Source organism: Somniosus microcephalus, chromosome 8 (assembly GCF_052327205.1).
Source record: "Somniosus microcephalus isolate GS21.2 chromosome 8, FLI_Smic_1.0, whole genome shotgun sequence".
NCBI classification, from domain to species: Eukaryota; Metazoa; Chordata; class Chondrichthyes; order Squaliformes; family Somniosidae; genus Somniosus; species Somniosus microcephalus.
In genome coordinates, this window is record NC_140994.1 from 9,993,475 (window position 1) to 10,018,479 (window position 25,005).

Genomic DNA, 25,005 nt, shown 5'->3' on the forward strand with positions numbered 1-25,005 from the left:
CAGGAAGGAGTGGCCCTGGGAGTCCTCAGCATTGACTCCGGACCTCACAAAGTCTCATGGCTTCAGGTCAAGCATGGGCAAGGAAACCTCCTGCTAATTATCACCTACTGCCCTCCCTCAGCTGATGAATCAGTACTCCTCCATGTTGAACACCACTTGGAAGAAGCACTGAGGATACCAAGGGCACAGAATGCACTCTGGGTGGGGGACTTCAATGTCCATCACCAAGAGTGGCTCGGTAGCACCACTACTGACCGAGCTGGCTGAGTCCTGAAGGACATAGCTGCCAGATTGGGCCTGCGGCAGGTGGTGAGAGAACCAACACGAGGGAAAAACTTACTTGACCTCGTCCTCACCAATCTACCTGTCACAGATGCATCTGTCCATGACAGTATTGGTAGCAGTGACCACCGCACAGCCCTCGTGGAAAGGAAGTCAATCTTCACACTGAGGACACCCTCCATCGTGTTGTGTGACACTACCACCGTGCTAAATGGGATAGATTCAGAACAGATCTAACAGCTCAAAACTGGGCATTCATGAGGTGCCGTGGGCCATCAGCAGCAGCAGAATTCTATTCCATCACAATCTGTAACCTCATAGCCCGGCATATCCCTCACGCTACCATTACCATCAAGCCAGGGGACCAACCCTGGTTCAATAAGGAGTGTAGAAGAGCATGCCAGGAGCAGCACCAGGTGTACCTAAAAATGAGACGACAACCTGGGGATGCTGCAACACAGGACTACATGTATGCAGCAGAAGCAGCATGCTATAGACAGGGCTAAGCGATCCCACAACCAACAGATCAGATCAAAGCTCTGCAGTCCTGCCACATCCAGTCGTGAATGGTGGTGGACAATTAAACAACTGACGGGAGGAGGAGGTTCCATGAACATCCCCATCTTCAATGATGGCAGAGCCCAGCACGTGAGTGCAAATGACAAGGCTGAAGCATTTGCAACCATCTTAAGCCAGAAGTGCCGAGTGGATGATCCATCTCGGCCTCCTCCTGAGGTCCCCATCATCACAGAAGCCAGTCTTCAGCCAATTCGATTCACTCCACGTGACATCAAAAAACTCAGTTTGGGTTCCGCCAGGGTCACTCAGCTCCAGACCCCATTACAGCCTTGGTCCAAACATGGACAGAAGAGCTGAATTCTAGAGGTGAGGTGAGAGTGAATGCCTTTGACATCAAGACAGCATTTAAAAAAAAAAAAAATTATTCATTGATGGGATGTGGGCGTCGCTGGCTGGCTAGGCCTGCATTTAGTGCCCATCCCTAATTGCCCTTGAGAAGATGGTGGTGAGCCGCTGCCTTGAACCGCTGCAGTCCATATGGTGTAGGTACACCCACAATGCTGTTAGGAAGGGAGTTCCAGGATTTTGGCCCAGCGACAGTGAAGGAACAGCGATACAGGTCCAAGTCAGGATGGTGTGTGGCTTGGAGGGGAACTTGTGGGTGGTGATGTTCCCATGGGTCTGCTGCCCATGTCCTTCTAAGTGGTAGAGGTCGCGGGTTTGGAAGGTGCTGTTGAAGGAGCTTTGGCGAGTTGCTGCAGTGCATCTTGTAGATGGTACACACTGCAGCCACAGTGCGCCGGTGGTGGAGGGAGTGAATGTTGAAGGTGGTGGATGGAGTGCCAATCAAGTGGGCTGCTTTATCCTGAATGGTGTCGAGCTTCTTGAGTGTTGTTGGAGCTGCACTCATCCAGGCAAGTGGAGAGTATTCCATCACACTCCTGACTTGTGCCTTGTAGATGGTGGAAAGGCTTTGGGGAGTCAGGAGGTGAGACACTCGCCACAGAATTCCCAGCCTCTGGCATGCTCTTGTAGCCACAGTATTTATATGGCTGGTCCAGTTCAGTTTCTGATCAATGGTAACCCCCAGGATGTTGATAGTGGGGGATTCAGCGATGGTAATGCCATTGAATGTCAAGGGGAGATGGTTAGAGTCTCGCTTGTTGGGGATGGTCATTGCCTGGCACTTGTGTGGTGCGAATGTTACTTGCCACTTGTCAGCCCAAGTCTGAATGTTGTCCAGGTCTTGCTGCATATGGACACGGACTGCGTTAGTATCTGACGAGTCTCAAATGGTGCTGAACAGTGTACAATCATCAGCGAACATCCCCACTTCTGACCTTTGATCGATCGATGAGTGCTCACAGCTCATGCCCAGTGCCACTGAAGGTAACTCCACCCTGGAAACCGAAGGTCAAGGAATAAGCTCACCGGTAGTAAAAAGCACCCAATGACAGACTCTGAAACCAAACCCTGCACTCGATATATTTGATCATTCATCACCTCTCCTGTAAACCAAAGAATGCAAATGTTTGTTTTTCCCATAAGAAGCGTTCATTGAGTCCCGATAATACTGTACATTTGGTCGATGCACTTTATACCTTGGGCTGCACTGTTAATGTCCTTTGGGAATGATTGTCACAGAGCAAGGTCTGTTCCTTGTTTTGGCCTCCCAGAATCAGCAGTAACAAGACTTTAGTATACTGTATTCGCTGCTCATGATGCGGTCTCCTCTACATTGGGGAGACCAAACGCAGATTGGGTGACCGCTTTGCGGAACACCTCCGTTCAGTCCGCAAGCGTGACCCCGAGCTTCCGGTCGCCTGTCACTTTAATTCTCTCCTCCACTCCCACTCTGATCTCTCCGTCCTCTTACACTGTTCCAATGAAGTTCAACATAAGCTCGAGGAACAGCACCTCATCTTTCTATTAGGTACTTTACAGCCTTCTGAACACAAGAACATAAGAAATAGGAGCAGGAATAGGCCACTTGGCCCCTCGAGCCTGCTCCGCCATTCAATAAGATCATGGCTGATCTCGGGCTCAAAGCCACTTCACTGCCTGCTCCCCATAACCCTTCACTCCCTTATCTTGCAAAAATCTGTCTATCCCCATCTTAAATGTATTTAATGACCCAGCCTCCACGGCTCTCTGGGGCAGAGAATTCCACAGATTTACACGCCTCTGAGAGAAGAAATTCCTCCTCATCTCAGTTCTAAAAGGGCCACCCTTTATTCTGAAACTATGCACCCAACTTCTAGATTTCCCCACGAGGGGAAACATCCTCTCTGCATTTACCTTGTTGAGCCCCCTCAGTATCTTATAAGACCACCTCTCATTCTTCTAAATATAACCTGCTCAACCTTTCTTCATAAGTCAACCCCCTCATCTCAGGAATTAACCGTGTGAATCGTCTCTGAACTGCCTCCAATGCAAGTATATCCTTCCTTAAATAAGGAGACCAAAACTGTACGCAGTTCTCCAGGTGTGGTCTCACCAACACCCTGTACAGTTGTAGCAGGACTTCCCTGCTTTTATACTCCAACCCCCTTGAAATAAAGGCCAACATTCCATTTGCCTTTTTGATTACTTGCAGTACCTGCATGCTAACTTTTTGTATTTCATGCACAAGGACCCCCAGGTCCCTCTGAACTGTAGCATTTTGTAATCTCTCTCCATTTAAATAATAATTTGCTTTTTTATTTTTCCTGCCAAAGTGGATAACCTCGCACTTTCCCACATTATACTCCATCTACCAAATGTTTGCCCACTCACTTAGCCTGTCTATATCCCTTTGCAGATTCTTTGAGTGCTCTGCACAACTTGCTTTCCCACCCATCTTTGTATCATCCGCAAACTTGGCTACATTACACTCGGTCCCTTCATCCAAGTCATTAATGTAGACTGTAAATAGTCGAGGCCCCAGCACCGATCCTTGTGGCACCCCACTAGTTACCGTTTGCCAACCGGAAAATGACCCATTTATCCCGACTCTCTGCTTTCTGTTAGTTAGCCAATTCTCTATCCATGCTAATATATTACCCCCAACTCCGTGAGCTCTTATCTTATGCAGTAACCTTTTATGTGGCACCTTATCAAATGCCTTCTGGAAATCCAAATACACCACATCCACTGGCTCACCCTTGTCCACCCTGCTCGTTACATCCTCAAAGAACTCCAGCAAATTTGTTAAACATGATTTCCCTTCCATAAAACCATGCTGACTCTGCTTGACTACATTATAATTTTCCAAATGCCCTGCTACTGCTTCCTTAATGAAGGACTCCAGCATTTTCCCAATGACAGATGTTAGGCTAACTGGTCTATAGTTTCCTACTTTCTGTCTCCCTCCTTTCTTAAATAGGGGTGTAACATTTGCGGTTTTCCAATCCGCTGGGACCTCTCCAGAGTCCAGGGAATTTTGGTATATTGCAATCAATGCATCCACTATCTCTGCAGCCACTTCTTTTAAGACCCTGGGATGCAGGCCATCTGGTCCAGGGGACTTGTCGTCTTTTAGTCCCATTATTTTACCAAGTACTATTTCCTTAGTGATAGTGATTGTCTTTAGTTCCCCCCTCCCTGTGGCCCCTTGATTATCCGTTATTGGGATGTTGTTAGTGTCTTCTACAGTGAAGACAGATACAAAATATTTGTTCAGAGTCTCTGCCATTTCCCCGTTCCCCATTATTAATTCCCCAGACTCATCCTCTAAGGGACCAACGTTTACTTTAGCTACTCTCTTCCTTTTTATATACCTGTAGAAGCTCTTACTGTCTGTTTTAATATTTCTTGCCAGTTTACTCTCAATTTATCTTCTCTCTCTTTATTATTTTTTTAGTCATCCTTTGCTGGTTTAAAAAAAATTCCCAATCCTCTGGTCTCCCACCAATCTTGGCAACATTGTACGCCTTTGTTTTCAATTTGATACCATCCTTTACTTCCTTAGTTAGCCACGGATGGTGCTCCCTTCTCTTAAAATCTTTCTGGACTTGACATGGAGTTCAACAATTTCAGACTATAAATTGGCCCCCGTATTTCTTTATATATATTTATTTCTCTTGTTTCCTCACATGGTAGCTGTTAATGTTGCTGCCATCATCATTCACACATCATCTCGAGCCATCTTTTGTTTCTTAACTTGTCCCATTACCTCTCCTTTTGCCTCACACCATCATCCATTTTGTCATTCAATCTCTCCTGCCTTCCATCCTATCACAGACCTTCCCTTTGTTCTTTGCTCCCTGCCCCTGCTTAAAAATCTCTCTTCCCTAACCTTTCCCAGTTCTGACAAAGGCTTCGACCCGAAACCGTTTCTCTCTCCTCGATGCTGCCTGACCTGCTGAGTGTTTCCAGCACTTTCTGTTGTTATTTCAGATTTCCAGCATCCGCAGTATTTTGCTATTGTAACAAGACTGAAATTGGGTTGTCACTGCAAGAGGTTGTATTGCTAAGATATTGCAGGAGATATAACTACCTGTATAAAAAAAAATTATGCTGACACTGGCCACTGCTTTATTCACTTTGTATAAAGTTTTTGAAGTGTGAAAGGTGATTCCTTTATTAGGCAAACAGGAGTGTTTTTATTTGATAAGCCGGTACCTGCTGTTGGAGGCTGTTTGTTGTCAATGTTTTCTCTCCCTGCTGTCCCTGATTCTGTTCTGTTAGTACCCCATCTCCATTCTAACTGGTCTCACAGCCAATATTTGACATTTTACCCAGAGAGAGACAGAGACAAAGAGAGAGAGAGAGAGAGAGACAGAGAGAGAGACAGACAGAGAGAGAGAGACAGACAGAGAGAGAGAGAGGCAGAGAGAGAGAGGCAGAGAGAGAGAGAGAGACAGAGAGAGAGAGAGGCAGAGAGAGAGAGGCAGAGAGAGAGATAGGGACAGCACAATAAAATGGCTGCCATCCAAACTTTTTTCTCGCTACTTCGATGACACACAGGGTAAATGGATAGAAAGTGGTGGGGAGGGTGCAGGGCTGGGCACAAATTCCCGATATGTAGGTCCCCCCCACTGGGATGAGATTCCACATGGGGAGCATTCATTTTCAAAATTTACCGTCTCTTAGAAAGAGGGGCAGCATAAGGGACATGAATCTGCGCAGGGGGGCTCAGCACTGCACTGGAGTGTCAGCCTAGATTTTTGTGCTCAACTTGCTGGAGTGGGACTTGAACCCACAACCTTTGCAGCTCGCATTTCAAGTGCTACAATCCCCCGCAACACTCCTGGGCTAGAGAGGCGAAGAAACATCAGCCAGGGTTCGAACAGTGACGCCCCGCTAGAAATGTTCATGTGTGCGCATCAGGTGAGGGCAGTACTGAACCTGGTTGTGATTTCATCCCCCCCACCCATGGAACAGTAGCCTACCGAGAGTCACTGTCACAGGCTTGTGTGCAAATAATGGCCAGTTGGGTATGGTATTGATGGCTGCTGGTCCCTAATGGACTGTCCGTGACCCAGCATGATCCAGAACCTTTAAGAGAAGGAAGGCAGAAAGTTAGAGGCGTGGAATTGGTTTTATACGTATAAAATTCTTAAGGGGCTTGACAGGGTAGAGGCTGTTTCCCCTGGCTGGAGAGTCTAGAACCAGGGGTCACAGTCTCAGGATAAGGGGTCAGCCATTTAAGACTGAGATGAGGAGAAATTTCTTCACTCAGAGGGTAGTGAATCTTTGGATTTCTCTGCCCTAGAGGGCTGTGGAGGCTCAGTCATTGAGTATATTCAAGGCAGAGATCGATAGATTTTTGGACTCTAGGGGAATCGAGGGATATGGGGGTCGGGCGGGAAAGTGGAGGTGAGGTCGAAGATCAGCCATGATCTTATTGAATGGCGGAGCAGGCTCGAGGGGCCGAATGGCCTACTCCTGCTTCTAGTTCTTAAGTTCTTATACCACTAAATGAGTGAGCACACAGAGAAAGGAACCCTTGTTAAAGCTCTTGACTCTTTCTAAATGCTTTCTCTAGTTCTCAGGCCCTGTTGAAAGGATGAAATTCACATGAGGATGTATCAGCTCAAAATCTGGTTCAGTATCAGGTAAGCACAGTTACATTACTCAGAGAACCCAGGCATCTATGCGCACACCTTAGAAAATAAGAAACTGAATGGGGTAGACGAGCAAAGGGATCTAGGGATACAGGTGAACAAATCATTAAAAGCAGCATCGCAGGTCAGCAAAGCAATTAAAAATGCTAACAAAGCACCGGGATTTATTTCTAGGGGTACAGAATTCAAAAGTAGTGAAGTTATGTTATGCTTGTATAGGACCCTGGTCAGGCCGCACTGAGAGCACTGTGCACAGTGTCGGTCTCCGTACTGTAAGAAGGACATAGAAGCCCTGGAGAATGTGGAAAAAAAGTTTTACAAGGATGGTACCAGAACTGAGAGATTACAGCTACTGGGAAAGACGGAAGAGGTTGGGGCTTTTTTCTTTATAAAAGAGAAGACTTAGAGGAGACCTGATAGAAGTCTTCAAAATTATGAATGGGTTGGACAGGGTAGATGTGGAGAGAATGTTTCCACTTGTGGGAGAATCCAAAACTAGGGGCCATAAATACTGGGTAGTCACTAATAAATCCAATAGGGAAATAAAGAGAAATGTCTTTACTCAGAGAGTGGTTAGAATGTGGAACTCGCTACCACAGGAAGTGGTTGAGGCAAATAGCTTAGATGCTTTCAAAAGGAAACTAGGCGAGTACATGAGAGAAAAGGGAATTGAAAGATATGCTGAAAAGGCTGAGAATTGGTAGATGGAATGGGCGGAGACTCGTGCGGAGTATAAACACCAGCACAGACTAGTTGGACCAAATGTCTTGTTTCTGTGCCTTATATTCTATGTAGGTATGAGGGGCGAGTTGGCTAAGGTAGGTTTGGGAAACTAGATTAAAAGATATGATGGCTGATAAGCAATGGCAAACATTTAAAGAAATAATTCATAATTCACAACGAATAAAAATCCCACGGGAAAAGTGGTCCAACCGTGGCTAACAAGAGAAGTTAAAGATAGTATTAGATTAAAGGAAGACACTTATAATGTTGCCAAAAAGAATGGTAAGCCTGCGGATTGGGAGGATTTTAGAATTCAGCAAAGGATGGCCGAGAAATTGATAAAGGGAGGAAATAGAATGAGAGAGTAAACTAGCGAGAGACATTAAAAAAGATGGTACAAGCTTCTATAGGTATGTAAAAAGGAAGAAATTAGCAAAAGTAATATAAAGGAGAAATGGCAGAGACATTAAACAAATATTTTGTATCTGTCTTCACAGAAGACACAAAAAACATTCCAGAAATAGTGGGGAACCAGGGCCTAGAAATTCAGTTGCATTCGCCAGCCATTAGCGCCATAGGAGGAGTAGATTTCGAGCGCTAGGCACTTAGCGGCCGGGCGCAGAACAATCTGCGCCTACGCCCAACTTCAGTAGACATTTAGCGCCGGCGCAAAGTGTTTGCGCGCGCTCAGCTGCGCGCGCAACTTATGACGTCATTTCGTCGTGCAACGCCCTTTGTGCGCCCCAAACCGGAACTTCAGTCGCGCCCGCCCAATGTGGGCGTGGCGCTGTTAAGAACTGTGAAGTGGAACGCAGCAGAGGCCCTACGGGCCTCGGGGAGCGCTAATTAAAGGGCACTTAGACTGAACTATAAAGGCCAGCCATTTTGCTCCAATGACTTTAGTGCAACGGATTTCTGGACAGAGACCAAGGAAGAGACCTTACTGATTTGGGCCAACATAGGAGGTATTTTTGGCTTCTGGCCAGAGCTTGGAAATTTGACTCATTGTGATTTCACTGTTTGCAAGTATATTATGGGGGCTGCATGGGGTTCCAACCCTCAGTTCCAGCATTATGTGCGAAGGGCTCGCAGACGCTGTGTGAGAGGGGCAGCCATGCCTAGGCGCAGAGGGGCCATCAGGCGTCGGCAACGTAGGCCTTACCCACTCAGGGAATACCGCCAGCAGGTGTCCTATCTCACCATGCCTGCCGCGCAGTGTGTTAAGAGGCTGCGCTTCAGAAGGGAGGTGGTTGCAGAGATCTGCCAGCTGCTTCACAGAGATCTGCGTCCACAGCTGATGTGCAGAACGTCTCTGTCGGTGGAAGTGAAGGTCACGGTGGCTCTGAACTTCTATGCAAGCAGCTCCTTCCAAGCCGCTGCTGGGGACATAGCGAACATATCCCAGTTCGCCGTGCATCGCTGCATCCGGCAGGTCACCGATGCCCTTTTCACAAGGAGACACCAATTCATCTCCTTCCCCATGACCCTAGAGAGGCAGGAGCAGCGTGCAGTCGGATTTGCGAGAACAGCGGGCTTCCCCATGGTGCAGGGTGCCATTGACTGCACGCATGTGGCTTTGCGGGCACCTATCCACAATGCCGAGGATTACCGCAACCGGAAGGGCTACCATTCCCTCAATGTACAGCTGGTGTGTGACCACAGGCAGCGCATCCTAGCTGTCAATGCCCGCTTTCCAGGCAGCAGCCACGATGCATTTATCCTGTGCCAGACTACTGTGGCTGACATGTTCCAGGCACAGCCTCCCCCAAGAGGATGGCTTATCGGGGACAAAGGCTATCCAGCTCCGCGCGCCCAGGACCCCTGCTGAGGAGGCATACAACGAAAGCCATCAAGTCACAAGGAACATCATAGAGCAAACGATTGGCGTCCTCAAGCAACGGTTCCGCTGCCTGGATCGTTCCGGCGGATCTCTACAGTATTCGCCGGATAGAGTCTCCCAGTTCGTTGTCGTTTGCTGCATGCTGCACAACCTGGCTATCCGCAGGACTCAGGCACTGCCACCTCACGTTGGACCACCACCTCAGGAGGATGAGCAGGAGGACCATGAGGAGGAGGAGGAGGAGGAGGAGTACCAGCCCAGGAGGGAGCCACAAGGTCCAAGGGCCGTCCGTCGGCGGCTTATTGAACGACACTTCTAGGCCCCCTGTCAGGGAATGGCTTGTGGCAATGAAGGCACATGAATGCAGCCGCTCCGCAAGCCCTCAGCCGGTTAACGCAACAAACACTTGAAACATCACACATGGACAAGCTGAATAAAGAAAAAGCTTTATTGAACAAACTCAGGGTCCTTCCCACATGAAACCCAAAAACAGACAACACCCCCAAAAAACACTCAAATACATATCTCACTCCCACAACCTGGGGAGGAATAACAAAACTTGTCCATCCAAATGGCCTTCATCCTCGGCCTTACCAAAAGAACCCCCCCCATAGACAACACAAGCACCCCCATATAAAAAAACATTTGCCTTCATCCTCGGCCTTACCAAAAGAACACCCCCCATAGACAGCACAACCACCCCCATATAAAAAAACTTTTGCCAACACACTCTACTTTGTGTGCCGAGAGGGCGAGTCCTTGTCCAGCCTTTTCCGGCCCCTGGCCGACCTGCTGCTCCGCCTCAACCTGGGCCCTGTGGGTGTTGCAAGGCTGGGGGAAGGCTCCTGAGGGGCACATTGCGTGACGGCAGATGCCCTTGGGGGTCGGCCTAGACGAGCTCTGGCCCTCGAGGGGCCGGCTGCTGACTGCTGCAGCTGTGGCTGGGCAGCATCAGTCTCTCCAGCAGCTCGTCGCAGCTTTGCTGGGGGAGTGGCAGTGGCGGCTGCAGCAATGGGGGCAAGCTGGCTGATGCCAGGCGCTCGCTGGTCGCCAGAGACACTGGCAGTCGGCCGGGCTGGCACTGCAGCAAGCGCAGCAATCTGGTGAAGGCCAGACCGCTGTGCTGCAGCAGCGCGGCGGGTGCCCTGGCGATGCGTGCGTGACACAGCGAGTGTGGCAGCAGTGAGTGCCCGTACTGCCCTGGTCTGTGCCCGCACCAGACCAGCCAGTGACTGCACGGCACCACTGATCAACTGTCCACTCGCTGCCTGTGCTGCCCTGAAGTCGTCCCGACTCGCGTCCTGTGCTGCCCTGAATTCGGCCCGACTCGCGTCCTGTGATGCCCCGAATTGTTCGAGACCCCTGGCCTGTGCTGCCGCGAGTTGTTCGAAACCCCTGGCCTGTAAGGCCCCGAAATCGGACACACTATGAGCCAGGGACTCAATGGCCTCAGGCAACCGTGCCACAACCCCCATGAACTCGGTGTGCCGACGATCCGAGTCCGCGGACATTTGATCAAGGAGGCGCACCTCCTGGGCGAGGACCGTCTCCGGACTGGAGGCCGGACTCTCCCTCTGGGGAGAAGGCCGCCGAGCTGCCCGACCCTTCCCGCGTGGCTGCACGCCACTGGGCCCAGGAGCTACACTCCCCTGCAACACTTCCCCCCTCTGGGGAGAAGGCAGCCGTGCTGCCCGACCCTTCCCGCGTGGCTGGACGCCACTGGGCACAGGAGCTACACCCCCCTGCAACACTTCCCCCTGGCTCTCCTCCAGGGAAGACGTGTCCCCTCCATTGCCATCCCCTGGCGCGGATGAGGGTTCCCCCGATGGGCCGCCTTCCTCTTGCTCCTCCTCGTCCTCCTCTTCCGAGGGACTGACACTCGCAGCTTCAGGGACCTCTTCCTCACCAGCTGAAAGCAGGAAGGCACAAGAGTAGCTTTAGAGTGAGGACAGGGCGTCAGCGAGGGAGGCATGAGCGGTGGCATTCTGCGCATTGGTCGGACAGTGGCAAAGGATGTAGATCTGAAGCGCAAGGGGAACGAGAGAGGTCCAAAAGGTCATGTCCTTACCATTGGGGCCCAGCACAGGGTCGGCATCTCCAATTGCAACGGGGCCAATCACCCGGGCACCCATGAGTCGACCCACGCGCTCCTCCAGGTCACTGAGCTCCTGGAACTGGGTACGGCCTCCCCCGGTGACAGTCCGGCTCTTCAGATTCTGGGCCAGCTTGGCCTGCAAGAGAAAGGACGGCTTCTAAGTACAGTGTGGTGCCCTGTTGTTGTGTGCACTGCCTCCCATGGTCGAATAGCTTGGCCAGTGTGGTGCCCTGTTGTTGTGTGCACTGCCTCCCATGGTCGAATAGCTTGGCCAGTGTGTAAAGTGCAGAAAGTGCAAATGATGTTCATGCCAGTGCCATAGCTGCTGGATGAGGGCTGGCCATTAGGCCTTTGACGTCCCTTTGCCCATAATGTGAGGTGCATATGCAAGGATGAGGAGGACACTGGAAAGGGTACTCACCCTGACAATCCGAGTGAGGTCGTTAAACTTCTTCCGGCATTGGACATCGCAGGTGGCTGTGACCCTCTGGGCGATTTCCCTCCAGGCTCTCCTGTACACCCTGTTGGGAGGCTTCTTGCCACTGTTCGGGAACAAGATATGGCTTCTCTTCTCCAAAGCCCTAACCAGCACCTTTAAATCATGGCCAGAGAAGCGCTGCGCTCGCTCACGGGCCCTCTGCATCCTTCCTGGCGCTATTTCTCTCCAGCACCAGTGTTCAGGCCTAGCTGGAGGGCTGCAGGATCCAGGGCGTGGCAGCAGACCAAGTCGACCCTTCCCCCTTTAAGAGCTGGCCGGCGCCAGGGTGTCTGCTGTCAATCAAAACATGACCGCACCTGCGCTGCGCCCGGCCTCGGCGGTATCAGTCTGCACCGCCGGCTTAGCGCCTAAGGATAGCCGTGCATCGCCAGTTTTAGCACTCGAGCAAACTCCTTGGCCAAAGCTACTGAATTTTGGCGAACTGCCCTCCACTTTCCGGCGGGCGCAAACTTTAGCGGCCGCCCGACTTTACCGCCCCAAAAGTGGCTATACTGAATTTCTAGGCCCAAGGGTCTAGTTTAAATGAGGGACTTAAAGAAACTAGTATTAGTAAAGAAATACTCCTGAAGAAATTAATGGGACTAAAAGCCAGCAGATCCCCTGCACCTGACGGCCTACATCCTAGGGTTTTAAAAGAGGTGGCTGCAGAGATAGTGGATGCGTTGGGTTTGATCTTCCAGAAATCCCCAGATTTTAGAACGGTCCCCGCGGATTGGAAGGTAGCAAATATAACCCTGCTATTAAAAAATACCATATCAGACAACCGAATCTGGCTTATTCAATCATTATAAAGAAGTGCTGATAATAATGTATTGTGTGTTACTTGGCATCACCGCCCTGTTATAAACACCCTCTGACTCAGGGTGGGAAATGTCACAGAAGATCTGTTAGTCTTTTTCAGTTCTTTATCAGACCCATGTTTCGGTAGGTTTGATTCTATTTTTACCTTTCGGGGTGGGTACCGCATCCCGCGGAGCCTCTCCTGCATGACCTGCTTTAGCCTGGCTTTCTTCTTCATCCCTCCAGGCAGCAGTCCCTGCTCGCATTGCTGGTGCTCCTGCCCATCTGTTACCTGGTCCTGCTCTACCCATCCTACCACAAGCAGGACATCTGGAGATATTACACCATGTCACAGGACAGCATTGCGGTACGTTGCAGACTACGACTTGGGTAGGCCGGTGAGGGCGAGGGCGGTGAGGGTGTGGCCGATGGTGGTGAAGGCGAGGGTGCGGGTAGTGAGGGTAAGGGCAAGGGTGGTGATGGTGAGGGCGAGGCTGAGAGTGGTGAGGGTGAGGGTAAGGGTAGTGAGGGTAAGGGTGAGGGTGGTGATGGTGAGGGCGAGGCTGAAAGTAGTGAAGGCGAGGGTAGTGAGGGTGAAGGCGAGGGTGGTGATGGTGAGGGTGAGGCTGAGAGTGGTGAGGGCGAGGGTGCGGGTAGTGAGGGTAAGGGCGAGGGTGGTGATGGTGAGGGCGAGGCTGAAAGTAGTGAAGGCGAGGGTAGTGAGGGTGAAGGCGAGGGTGGTGATGGTGAGGGCGAGGCTGAGAGTGGTGAGGGCGAGGGTGCGGGTAGTGAGGGTAAGGGCGAGGGTGGTGATGGTGAGGGCGAGGCTGAAAGTAGTGAAGGCGAGGGTAGTGAGGGTGAAGGCGAGGGTGGTGATGGTGAGGGCGAGGCTGAGAGTGGTGAGGGCGAGGGTGCGGGTAGTGAGGGTAAGGGCGAGGGTGGTGATGGTGAGGGCGAGGCTGAGAGTGGTGAGGGCGAGGGTGCGGGTAGTGAGGGTAAGGGCGAGGGTGGTGATGGTGAGGGTGAGGCTGAGTGGTGAGGGCAAGGGTGCAGGTAGTGAGGGTGAAGGCGAGGGTGGTGATGGTGAGGGCGAGGCTGAGTGGTGAGGGCGAGGGTGCGGGTAGTGAGGGTAAGGGCGAGGGTGGTGATGGTGAGGGCGAGGCTGAGTGGTGAGGGCGAGGGTGCGGGTAGTGAGGGTGAAGGCAAGGGTGGTGATGGTGAGGGCGAGGGTAAGAACAGGGCACTGAGGCACAGTTAGGGAGGATTAGGCAATCTGTAGCTGGTGTTAGAGTTTGGGTCTGGAACTGGCTGCGATTTGGAGAAATGCTCAGGGCCTGGAATTCTGAGCCTCGTTGATCTGCTGCTCGGAGTGGAGCGGAGTGGAAATGTCCACCTGCCCAATCAGCATGACAGCAAACCCTGTCCGAAATCCTGGGGTCAGGAAATGTACATATCACTGGGCTGGACAACGGTGCCAGTCCTGCCCAGCAATTGACTACTTACACCATTGGATCCCGAAAAAATTATTGGGTGGTGAGGAGTGCGCAAAGATCAGAAATGGTTTCTGATGGTGAATGGAGCATAGGAACAGGAGGAGGCGATTCAGCCCATCGAGTCTGTTCCGCCACTCAATTAGATCACGGCTGACCTGAATGGTGGCATTCTATGAGCACAGGCTCATACCCAGGAGGAGTCCCAGACAGGAGTCCAACGGGAAGGAAAATGTGGATAGCGATAAAGATGCTTCTGAGAGACAGAAGGATCCAATATCCAATGGCAGAACCTTGAACATCTGGCACTGTAGGCCGAAGTGAGAGAAAGGTCATTCAATAAATTGCATTCACCAGAAACTGGCCCACTCTGTCATGAACCCGATCACTTGTACTCACCAGCCCAGATAGGTTAACTGGGGTGATAGAGTCTAGAAGAGGAACTGACATAGGGTGATGCTCAGCTCACCAGAAGATGAGATATCCAGAGCCTTGAGCATATAATCTAGGCTGATGTTCCAAGTGCAGTACTGAGGGAGCGCTGCACTGTCGGAGGTGTCATCTGTCTGATGAGATGTTAAATCGAGGCCCCGTCTGCTCTCTCAGGTAGACGTAAAAGATCCCATGACACTATTTCGAAGAAGAGCAGGGGAGTTCTCCCCGGTGTCCTGGGCCAATATTTATCTGTCAACCAACATCACTAAAAAAAAGGATTATAAGAACATAAGAAATAGGAGCAGAAATAGGCCATACCGCCCCTCGAGCCTGCTCCGCCATTCAATATCATGGCGGATCTTTGACCTCAACTCCACTTTCCTGCCCGAGATCCATATCCCGTGATTCCCTCAGTATCCAAAAATCCATCGATCTCTGCCTTGAATATACTCAACGACTGAGCATCCACAGCCCTCTGGGGTAGAGAATTCCAAAGATTCACAACCCTCTGAGTGAAGAAATTCCTCCTCATCTCAGCCTTAAATGGCCGACCCGTTATCCTGAGACAATGCCCCCTAGTTCTAGACTCTGCACCCAGGGAAAACACCTTTCAGCATCTACCCTGTCAAGCCCCCTCAGAATCTTATGTTTCAATGAGATCACCTCTCATTCTTTGAAACTCCAGAGATTATAGGTCCATTATCACGTTGCTGTTCATGGGAGCTTGCCGTGCGCAGATTGGCTGCCGGGTTTCCATTACCACAGTGACTACGCCTTAAAAAGTACTTCATTGGCTGTAAAGCGCTTTGAGACGTTGGGTGGTCGTGAAAGGCACTATATAAATGCAAGTCTTTTTCTTTCTTTACATACAGAAAGACTACATCGTGACCTTAACCAAAATGTCCTCTATCTTTCTTTAGCGACTCCACAATCAAAGTCAGAGGATAGTTTCCAGCCCTTGCAAACCCAACTCTAGCCAGTCAAAGCTCTCTGTGCTGTATCCAGGGAAATTGCTCAGCGGGATTCCCGTGTTTGTGCAGAAAGGCGAGATCCCACATCCGGGCGCCGCATTTTACGAACCACCTTTGGGGTTCAGCGGTTGTGAGGAGCAACTTCAGAAAGTCATGGCGCTGTTGCCACAAGCAGGGCTTCCAAAGAACCTGGCACCAGCCAGCTGCAAGAGGTGCATTGTGGTGGGGAATGGTGGCATTCTGCGAGGCAGCAGGCTCGGGCCCTACATTGACCAACACAACGTCGTTCTCAGGTGACTCCTGCTCCTAATATGTTCTTTTACAGGACCTCAAAACTCTCAATCTCATTCCTTGCTCCTAGTTCTGTTTAGCTGTTAACCTGGGCTCTGGTAATCCTCGTGGAAAAGTAGTCTAAATAGGTCCTGGGGGTTTTGACAGAGACTAATTATTGTTGTTGCTGGAAGTTTCTCGCAGCTGCTATAAAAACATAAGAAATAGGAGCAGGAGTCGGCCATTCGGCCCCTCGAGCCTGCTCCCCCATTCAATAAGATCATGGCTGATCTTCTACCTCATCTCCACTTTACTGCACTATCCCCATATCCCTTGATTCCCTTAATATCCAAAAATCTATCGATCTCTGTCTTGAATATACTCAAAAACTGAGCCTCCACAGCCCCCTGGGGTAGAGAATTCCAAAGATTCACCACCCTGTGTGTGAAGAAATTTCTCCTCATCTCAGTCCTAAATGGCCGACCCCTTATTCTGAGACTGTAACCCCTGGTTCTAGACTCCCCAGCCAGGGGAAACATCCTCCCTGCATCTACCCTGTCAAGCCCTGTAAGAATTTTGTATGTTTCAATGAGATCACCTCTCATTCTTCTAAACTCTAGAGAATATAGGCCTAGTCTACTCGATCTCTCCTCATAGGACAATCCCCCCCACCCCAGGAACCAGTCTGGTGAACCTTCATCACACTCCCTCTATGGCAAGTATATCCTCCCTTAGGTAAGGAGAGCAAAACTGTACACAATACTCCAGGCGTGGTCTCACCAGGGCCCTATATAATTGCAGTAAGACATCTTTACTCTTATACTCAAATCCTCTTGTAATAAAGGCCAACATACCATTTGCTTTCCTAACTGCTTGCTGTACCTGCCTGTTAACATTCAGTGATTCGTGTACAAGGACACCCAGGTCCCTCTGAACACCAACATTTCCCAATCTCTCACCCTTTAAAAAATACTCTGCTTTTCTATTTTTCCTACCAAAGTGGATAACTTCACATTTCTCCACATTATATTCCATTTGTCATGTTCTTACCCACTCACTTAACCTGTCTATATCCCCTTGAAGCCTCTTCACATCCTCCTCACAACTTACATTCCCACCCAGCTTTGTATCATCAGCAAACTTGGATATATTACATTTGGTCCCCTCATCCAAATCATTGATGTAGATTGTGAATAGCTGAGGCCCAAGCGCTGATCCTTGCGGTACCCCACTAGTTACAGCCTGCCAACCCGAAAATGACCCGTTTATTCCCACTCTCTGTTTTCTGTCCGTTAACCAATCCTCAATCCATGCTAGTATATTACCCCATCCCATGAGCCCTAATTTTGTCTAATAACCTCTTGTGTGGCACCTTATCGAATGCCTTCTGAAAATCCAAATACACCACATCCACTGGTTCCCCCTTATCTATTCTGCTAGTTACAACCTCAAAAAATTCCAACAGACTCGTCAAACACGATTTCCCTTTCCTAAATCCGTGTTGACTCTGCCCAATCCTATTATTATTTTCTAAGTGCCCTGTTACCACGCCCTTGATAATAGATTCGAGCATTTTCCCTACTACTGATGTCAGGCTAACTGGTCTGTAGTTCCCCGTTTTCTCTCTCCCTCCTTTCTTAAATAGTGGGGTTACATTTGCTACTTTCCAATCCATGGGAACCCGTTCTAGAATCTATGGAATTTTGGAAAATGACAACCAATGCATCCACTATCTCTATAGCCACTTCTTTCACAACCCTAGGATGTAGGCCATCAGGTCCAGGGGATTTATTGGCTTTCAGTCCCATTAATTTCTCCAGTACTTTTTTTTACTAATACTAATTTCTTTCAATTCCTCATTCTCGCTAGACCCTTGCTTCTCCACTATTTTCGGGAAGTTTTTTTGCGTCTTCTTCCGTGTAGACACAAAGGCTGCGGTTTTGCCATTGGAGGCGGGTTCTCGTGGGGTTTGCTGCTCGGCAGGTTCCGGTCCCATTGCCGGTTTCAGCTGCACTGCGATAAGTATTTTGAGTTAACTGGGCTTATTAAGCCCGCCATGCGTGTTACCCGACCCAATCAGTGGGTTCGGGTCTGCTGCTCGCCTCTTCAATTCAGCTGCATTTAAGGGGCCCGTGCAGCCTTTGGGTTTTATTCACTTTCTGATGCTTCTCAGTGGTATTGTTTGCGAGATGACTGCTGCAAGAGCCAAGGCTTCTCCCCGATTTGATGACGGCTCCCTCCACGCTCTTGTGGAGGGAGTAAGAGGGCGCAAGGAGGTTCAGTTTCCCTCCAATGGACGGAGGAAGTCTCCTCAGCAAACCAAGGCAGCCTGGCTGCAAATTGCTGAGGAGGTTAGCACCAGGTCTTTGTATGCACGCACCTGGGTTCAGTGCAGGAAAAGGTTCAATGATCTGCTACGCTCAGCAAAAGTGCCGGCAAAATCGCGGCCAATGTATTTGTTTAATTTCTCTACCATTTCCTTATTCCCATTATAATTTCAGGGAATCAGCAGGAAAACACTGCCTACCTTTTCCTTTTGCATACTTTCTATTTTGTTTGTTCAGTTGTGATTTGCTGGTGACACAAAAACAATTCAAGTGAAACATTTGATCGTGTTATTGGAAATATGTAATTTTAAAAATATTGTATGAAACCTTATTTTGGACATGAGAAATTTCAGTTATTGAGAAATAATGGTGGACAGAATTGTTTTCAAAAAGCATTTCATCAGTAAACCATGAAAGTAATTGGTCGGAGGTTTAGAGAGGAGTTGAGAACTTTTTTCACCCAGAGGGTGGTGGGGGTCTGGACCTCACTGCCTAAAAGGGTGGTTGAGGCAGAAACCCTCACATTTAAACAGTACTTGGCTATGCACTTGAAGTGCCGTAACCTACAGGGCTTCGGACCAAGAGCTGGAATGTGGGATTAGGCTGGAGAGCTCTTTGTCGGCCAGCACAGACACGATGGGCTGAATGGCCTCCTTCTGTGCCGTAAATTTCTATGATTCATGACTACAAAGGTTTGTACGTGGTTTCCCCGTTATAAAATGTTGGCATAGGGTTTTTCCACTGTGAGATGTTGAGATACGGGTTTTCCATTTTAAGTATGACATAGCAAGTAAGGTTAATGGGTACGCAAATATGAAAGATTTTTAGTAATATATAGATTTATATATGTACACACACGCACGTATTTAGTGATAGAGGGATTTTGTTTCTTTGGAGTGATCTCTCTCTACCCCATCAGGATGAATAACGGGCCTGTGTCGGATCATGCGGTTGACGTGGGCCGGAAGACCACTTTGCGGATTACGTACCCAGAAGCTGCTCCCAAGTCTCCCCAGGAGTATGATCCGGGCGCGCTGTTTGTGGTAGCAACGTACAAAAGCATGGACCTTGATTGGTTAAACGCAATGGTCAGCAAGGAGCCAATGGTGAATAAGCATTTCTTTTCCCCTTCAGAAAATTACCTTTTAACCAAAATCTTGCATTGCCACTGCCATTTCTAATAGAGCGCTGTTGCAGTCTTTGACAGAATACAATAGAAAATCTGTTCAATGATCTCTCTCACTTCTGTAACCATTCTGGTTTCCCTCTAGTTTATAAATAGTCATTGCTCCTCTGAACTTACCTCTTTTTTTCCCAAGCTGCAAGCACACCATCCTTACCTGCTCTCCCTTCCCACTTGTGTTGAAATCAAGAGTCATCGCAGTCTCCCACTCTAACTCGATCATTCCCAGGACCTCAAAACTGTGCAGTTCTGCAATTTACAATCCTACAATTTACAGGGTTGTACAACACAAGGTTCGCATTTCCTAACCACTGCATCTCATTTTACTTGGTCTTCTCTCCTATTCATTTCAACCCAGGCTGGAGGGACCAGTGGGACCCACCCTGTTCGTCACTGCCATATGTTAACCCTTTGTTGGTGTCCTGCACCCAAGGCCTAACCCCCCTACCTAGGGTTCTTAATGAAAAGCAACATCTTGCTAATCTCAAGCCAACTCTTGTTCTATCACCTTAGTCAAACTTGAAAGATGCTACAGAGTTGAAGGAACACTATTGTTCTGTCATATTTCAGCTCACACTGATAATCACTTAACATTACATCCTACAGAGTTGTCAGGCAAACACTTGGTACCCCTCAGCAGCTACATTGAGGTGCATGTGCATTTTAGTAAATGCAGGAGCTGCCAAGAGCCATTTTAAACAGTTCTGGCGTATCCTATGGGATAGTTTTCAGTCCCAATACTTGTGTGAATTGAGAGTTTTGTGAAATAGGCTCTGCATTTTTGTACAGGTCCCCCGTTTACAGCATGCTGGAGTGTCATGAGGCATACATGAACCATACAGTACCAGAAGTGGATAAATGGTTTCCCTGTTATTTGGTGTATATTGTACGTATACAGAGTTGGTGCACAGATAGCAGAAAATTATTCCCATTTGCCCGGTGCATTCTGCACGTCTACAGGAGCGTATTGGAATAGTCAGGTCTGGAGTTAACAAAAGAATGGATGAGGGTTCCAGTAGCAGATGGGCTGAGGCACTATTTACAGGAGTGGGCCGAGATGCGCTTTTAGCTGTGGGCTCACTGGGTAGCACTCTTGCCTCTCTCAGTCAGAAGGTTGTGGGTTCAAGTCCCACTCCAGAGACTTGAGCACAAAATCTAGGCTGACACTCCAGTGCAGTACCGAGGGAGTGCTGCACTGTTGAAGGTGCCATCTTTTGGATGAGACGTTAAACCGAGGCCCCGTCTGCCCTCTCAGGTGGACATAAAAGATCCCATGGCTCTATTTTGAAGAGATGGGGAGTTCTCCCCGGTGTCCTGGCCAATATTTATCCCTCAATCAACATCACTAAAACAGATTATCGGATAATTATCACATTGCTGTTTGTGGGAGCTTGCTGTGTGACCACTTCAAAAAGTACTCCATTGGCTGTAAAGCACTTTGGGACATCTGGTGGTCGTGAAAGGCGCTGTATAAATGCAAGTCTTTCTTTCTTTCAAGCCATACTGTATCAGACAGGAGTGAATTGCTCCCATTTACCTGTGCTGATTTGAAGGAAAACTTTACAATCTTCAGTGTTCATTTCAGTTTTTTTTCTCCTACAGAATCTTTGGCAGAAGATGTGGTTTTGGCAATCCGTGGTCGAGTCCATCCCTTTAGAACCACAGAACTATCGAATATTAAACTTAGATATAATAAGGGAAACGGCGCTGAACTTCTTGGGTTACCCAGAGCCGAGCCACAACCAGTGGAGGTGGAAGCAGGTATGACCGTTAAACTCGCATAGTTGCTGCTGAAGTTCCACACATCCAAACAGAAACATTTCTATTATACAAATCATAGAATCGTACAGCACAGGAGGAGGCCATTCGGCCCACTGTGCCTGTGCCGGCTCTTTGAAAGATCTGTCCAATTCAGTCCCACTCCCCCTGCTGTTTGCCCACAGCCCTGCAAATTTTTCCTTTTAAAGTATTTATCCAATTCCCTTTTGAAAGTTTCTATTGAATCTGCTTCCACTGCCCTTTCAGGCAGCGCATTCCAGATCATAACTTACTAATATTTTTTTCCTCATCTCCCCTTTTATGTTTTTTTTCCAGGTGCTTCCAACACTGGGAGTGACTTCCATCATCACTGCCTTGCACCTGTGCGATGAGGTCAACCTCGCTGGTTTTGGCTATGACATGAGCCGCCCTGACCTTCCTTTGCACTATTATGAAACTGTCTGGATGGATATGATGAATTATCAGGCTGTACACAATGTCAATCAAGAGAAACTCTTCCTGGCTTCTTTGGTGAAAGGGAAAGTTGTCAATGACCTTACAGGTGGGGTCAGCTGGTAGAAGGACATTGGAAACACACAACCTGCAGCTGATCCACTTTCTTTTTTAACATGAGGAAAGAATCGAAAATTTCAATAAACGTGTTCACCAATCAACATCGCCATGTTGTGTCAAACGTGTTCAAGTGTAGAGAAATGCCACCAAACTACACGGTAAACAAATGTGTTCTTCCTGCAGTATTTCCCAGATGGAAGCGACGTACTGTAGATTTAAGCAGAAAATGGCTAACACAGGCATCATGGGTTAACCAGAGTTAGTACACTGCAAACAGTCACATAGCCCAACCAACTTTTGCTGACACAGTACAGATAGGGGACACTGTTAGAAAAGGGAAGGTAAGATTATTAAAAAAGCAGAAACAGAAAGCAAGTGAGCCAGTCGATGGTTAGCCACAATGCAAACTGAAATCGGGAATGAATAGATCAGATATATACCGCAAGAAATAACTTTTTTTTTTTTAATTCATTGGATGTGGGCGTCACTGGTAAGGCCAGCATTTATTGCCCATCCCTAATCACCCTTATACAACCGAGTGGCTTTCTGGGGCAGTTAAGAGTCAACACATTGCTGTGGGTCTGGAGTCACATATAGGCCAGACCAGGTAAGGACGGCAGATTTCCTTCTCTAAAGGGCATTAGTGAACCAGATGGGTTTTTACAACTATCTGGTAGTTTCATGGTCACCATTATTGATACTTGATGCGCCATCAATTACTCAAAAGACTGAAGTTGAGCGAGTAACAATCAGGCTTTTATTAACTAAAGAATGAAGGTCTAGTCTCGAGTGGTCGACCCGTCCAGAATACTAAGGGACTGGGAGGTAGTCACTTATATACCTGGAATAGTGGGAGGAGTCAGCCGAGGCATGTCCAGACCTGTACCTAGTGGAATACACATACAGACACAGACAGGTATGACAGTGGTTTACCACATTCACCCCTTGTTTAAAAATGAGTCCGGCGGGGTGAAGTGTATTTAAAAGTTCGTGTATTGGAGTCTCTCCGGAGGTCTTGTCTGCCGCTGTGATCGACGTGGCGACGGCAGGGGTGGTGGAGCTTCCGGCGTCGCGTCCCGTGTAGGCTGGGGCCCTGGAGTGTAGTCCTCGTGGGTGACGGTCCAAGGCGAGCCGGCTGCTGGGGTTGGATATCGGGTCGTGGGGGGGGGTGGTAATGGGTAGTGGGTTACAGCGGTCCCCGAGGGTGCGAGGTCTCGTATGGAGACTGTGTCCTCCCGCCCGTCCGGGTACGCAATGTAAGCGTACTGGGGGTTGGCGTGGAGGAGGTCGACCCTCTCGACCAGGGGGTCCATTTTATTGGCCCTTACGTGTCTTCTCAGTAGTACCAGCCCTGGGGACGTCAGCCATGGCGGTAACGATGTCCCCGATGTGGACTTCCTTGGGAAGACAAACATTTTCTCGTGAGGGGTGGCATTGGTGGCAGTGCAGAGAAGTGACCGAATCGAGTGGAGCGCATCGGGGAGCACCTCCTGCCAGCGGGAGGTCGGAAGGCCCCTAGACTTTAAGGCTAGTAGGGCAGCCTTCCAAACAGTTGCATTCTCTCTTTCCACCTGTCCGTTCCCCCGGGGGTTGTAACTGGTGGTCCTGCTTGTGGCTATACCCCTAGCGAGCAGGTACTGGCGGAGTTCGTCGCTCATAAACGATGAGCCCCGGTCGCTATGGATATAGCTGGGGAAACCGAACAGGGTGAAGAGGCTGTTCAGACATTTAATGACCGTGGCACTGGTCATGTCTGGGCAGGGGATAGCGAACGGGAACCGGGAGTACTCGTCAATGATGTTGAGGAAGTACACATTGCGGTCGGAGGAGGGGAGAGGCCCTTTAAAATCGACGCTCAGGCGTTCGAAAGGGCGAGTGGCTTTTATCAGGTGGGCTCTGTCTGGTCTATAAAAGTGCGGTTTGCACTCAGCGCAGACTTGGCAGTTCTTGGTCATGGTCCTGACCTCCTCAATGGAGTAAGGCAGGTTGCGGGCCTTGATGAAGTGGAAGAACCTGGTGACCCCCGGGTGGCAGAGGTCATTGTGGAGGGCCCTCAGCCTATCGATCTGCGCGCTGGCGCAGGTGCCACGCGATAGGGCATCTGGGGGTTCATTGAGCTTCCCAGGCCGGTACAAGATCTCGTAATTGTAGGTGGAAAGTTCGATTCTCCACCTCAAGATCTTGTCATTTTTGATTTTGCCCCTCTGCTTGTTGTTGAACATAAAAGCAACTGAACGCTGGTCAGTGAGCAGGGTAAATCGTTTTCCGGCCAGGTAGTGCCTCCAATGACGCACAGCCTCCACGATAGCCTGGGCCTCCTTCTCGACCGCGGAGTGTCTGGTCTCCGGGCCCTGGAGGGTTCGTGAGAAGAATGCCACAGGTCTCCCCGCCTGATTAAGGGTGGCGGCCAGAGCGAAGTCGGACGCATCGCTTTCCACCTGGAAGGGGATGGATTCGTCCACTGCGTGCATGGTGGCTTTGGCAATGTCTTCCTTGATACGGTGGAAGGCTAAGCGGGCCTCTGCCGTCACGGGAAAAGAGGTGGACTTGATCAGCGGACGGGCTTTGTCTGCATAGTAGGGGACCCACTGAGCGTAGTAGGAAAAAAACCCTAGGCACCTCTTCAGAGCTTTTAGGCAGTGGGAGTTCCATAAGGGGACGCATCCGGTCCGGGTCGGGACCGATGACCCCGTGTTCTACAACACAGCCAAGGATGGCGAGGCGGTCTGTGCGGAATATGCACTTCTCCTTGTTATATGTCAGGTTCAGGAGTTGGGCGGTGCGGAGGAATTTCTCGAGGTTTGCGTCATGGTCCTGCAAGTCATGGCCGCAGATGGTCACATTATCTAGGTAAGGGAAAGTGGCCTGCAGCTCGTTTTGATCGACCATCCGGTCCATCTCCCTTTGGAAGACGGAGACCCCGTTGGTAACGCCGAAGGGAACCCTAAGGAAGTGATAGAGGCGGCCGTTTGCCTCAAAAGCAGTATACTGGCGGTCTTCAGGGCTGATGGGGAGCTGGTGGTACGCTGATTTCAGGTCAATGGTCGAAAAGACGCGGTACTGCGCGATCTGGTTGACCATGTCAGCTATGCGGGGGAGTGGGTAGGCATCCAGCAGGGTGTAGCGGTTTATTGTTTGGCTGTAGTCGATGACCAGGCGTTGTTTATCGCCGGTCTTAACGACCACAACCTGGGCTCGCCAGGGGCTGGAGCT

At 49.6% G+C, this 25,005-nt stretch overlaps 1 protein-coding gene across 1 annotated transcript in view; it reads left to right on the forward strand.

Moving 5' to 3' along the window:
- The window catches only part of LOC147113301 (lactosylceramide alpha-2,3-sialyltransferase-like), a 28,986-nt gene extending 7,093 nt beyond the window's left edge, over positions 1-21,893 (forward strand). Inside the window, exons 2-7 of the mRNA XM_085994210.1 lie at positions 6,770-6,839; positions 13,032-13,152; positions 15,631-15,974; positions 19,198-19,384; positions 21,064-21,222; positions 21,556-21,893. Coding sequence (XP_085850336.1) covers positions 6,802-6,839; positions 13,032-13,152; positions 15,631-15,974; positions 19,198-19,384; positions 21,064-21,222; positions 21,556-21,798 — 1,092 coding nt within the window. The 5' untranslated portion in view covers positions 6,770-6,801 and the 3' untranslated portion in view covers positions 21,799-21,893. The remainder of the gene's footprint in view (positions 1-6,769; positions 6,840-13,031; positions 13,153-15,630; positions 15,975-19,197; positions 19,385-21,063; positions 21,223-21,555) is intronic.
- The last annotated feature ends 3,112 nt before the right edge of the window (positions 21,894-25,005 follow it).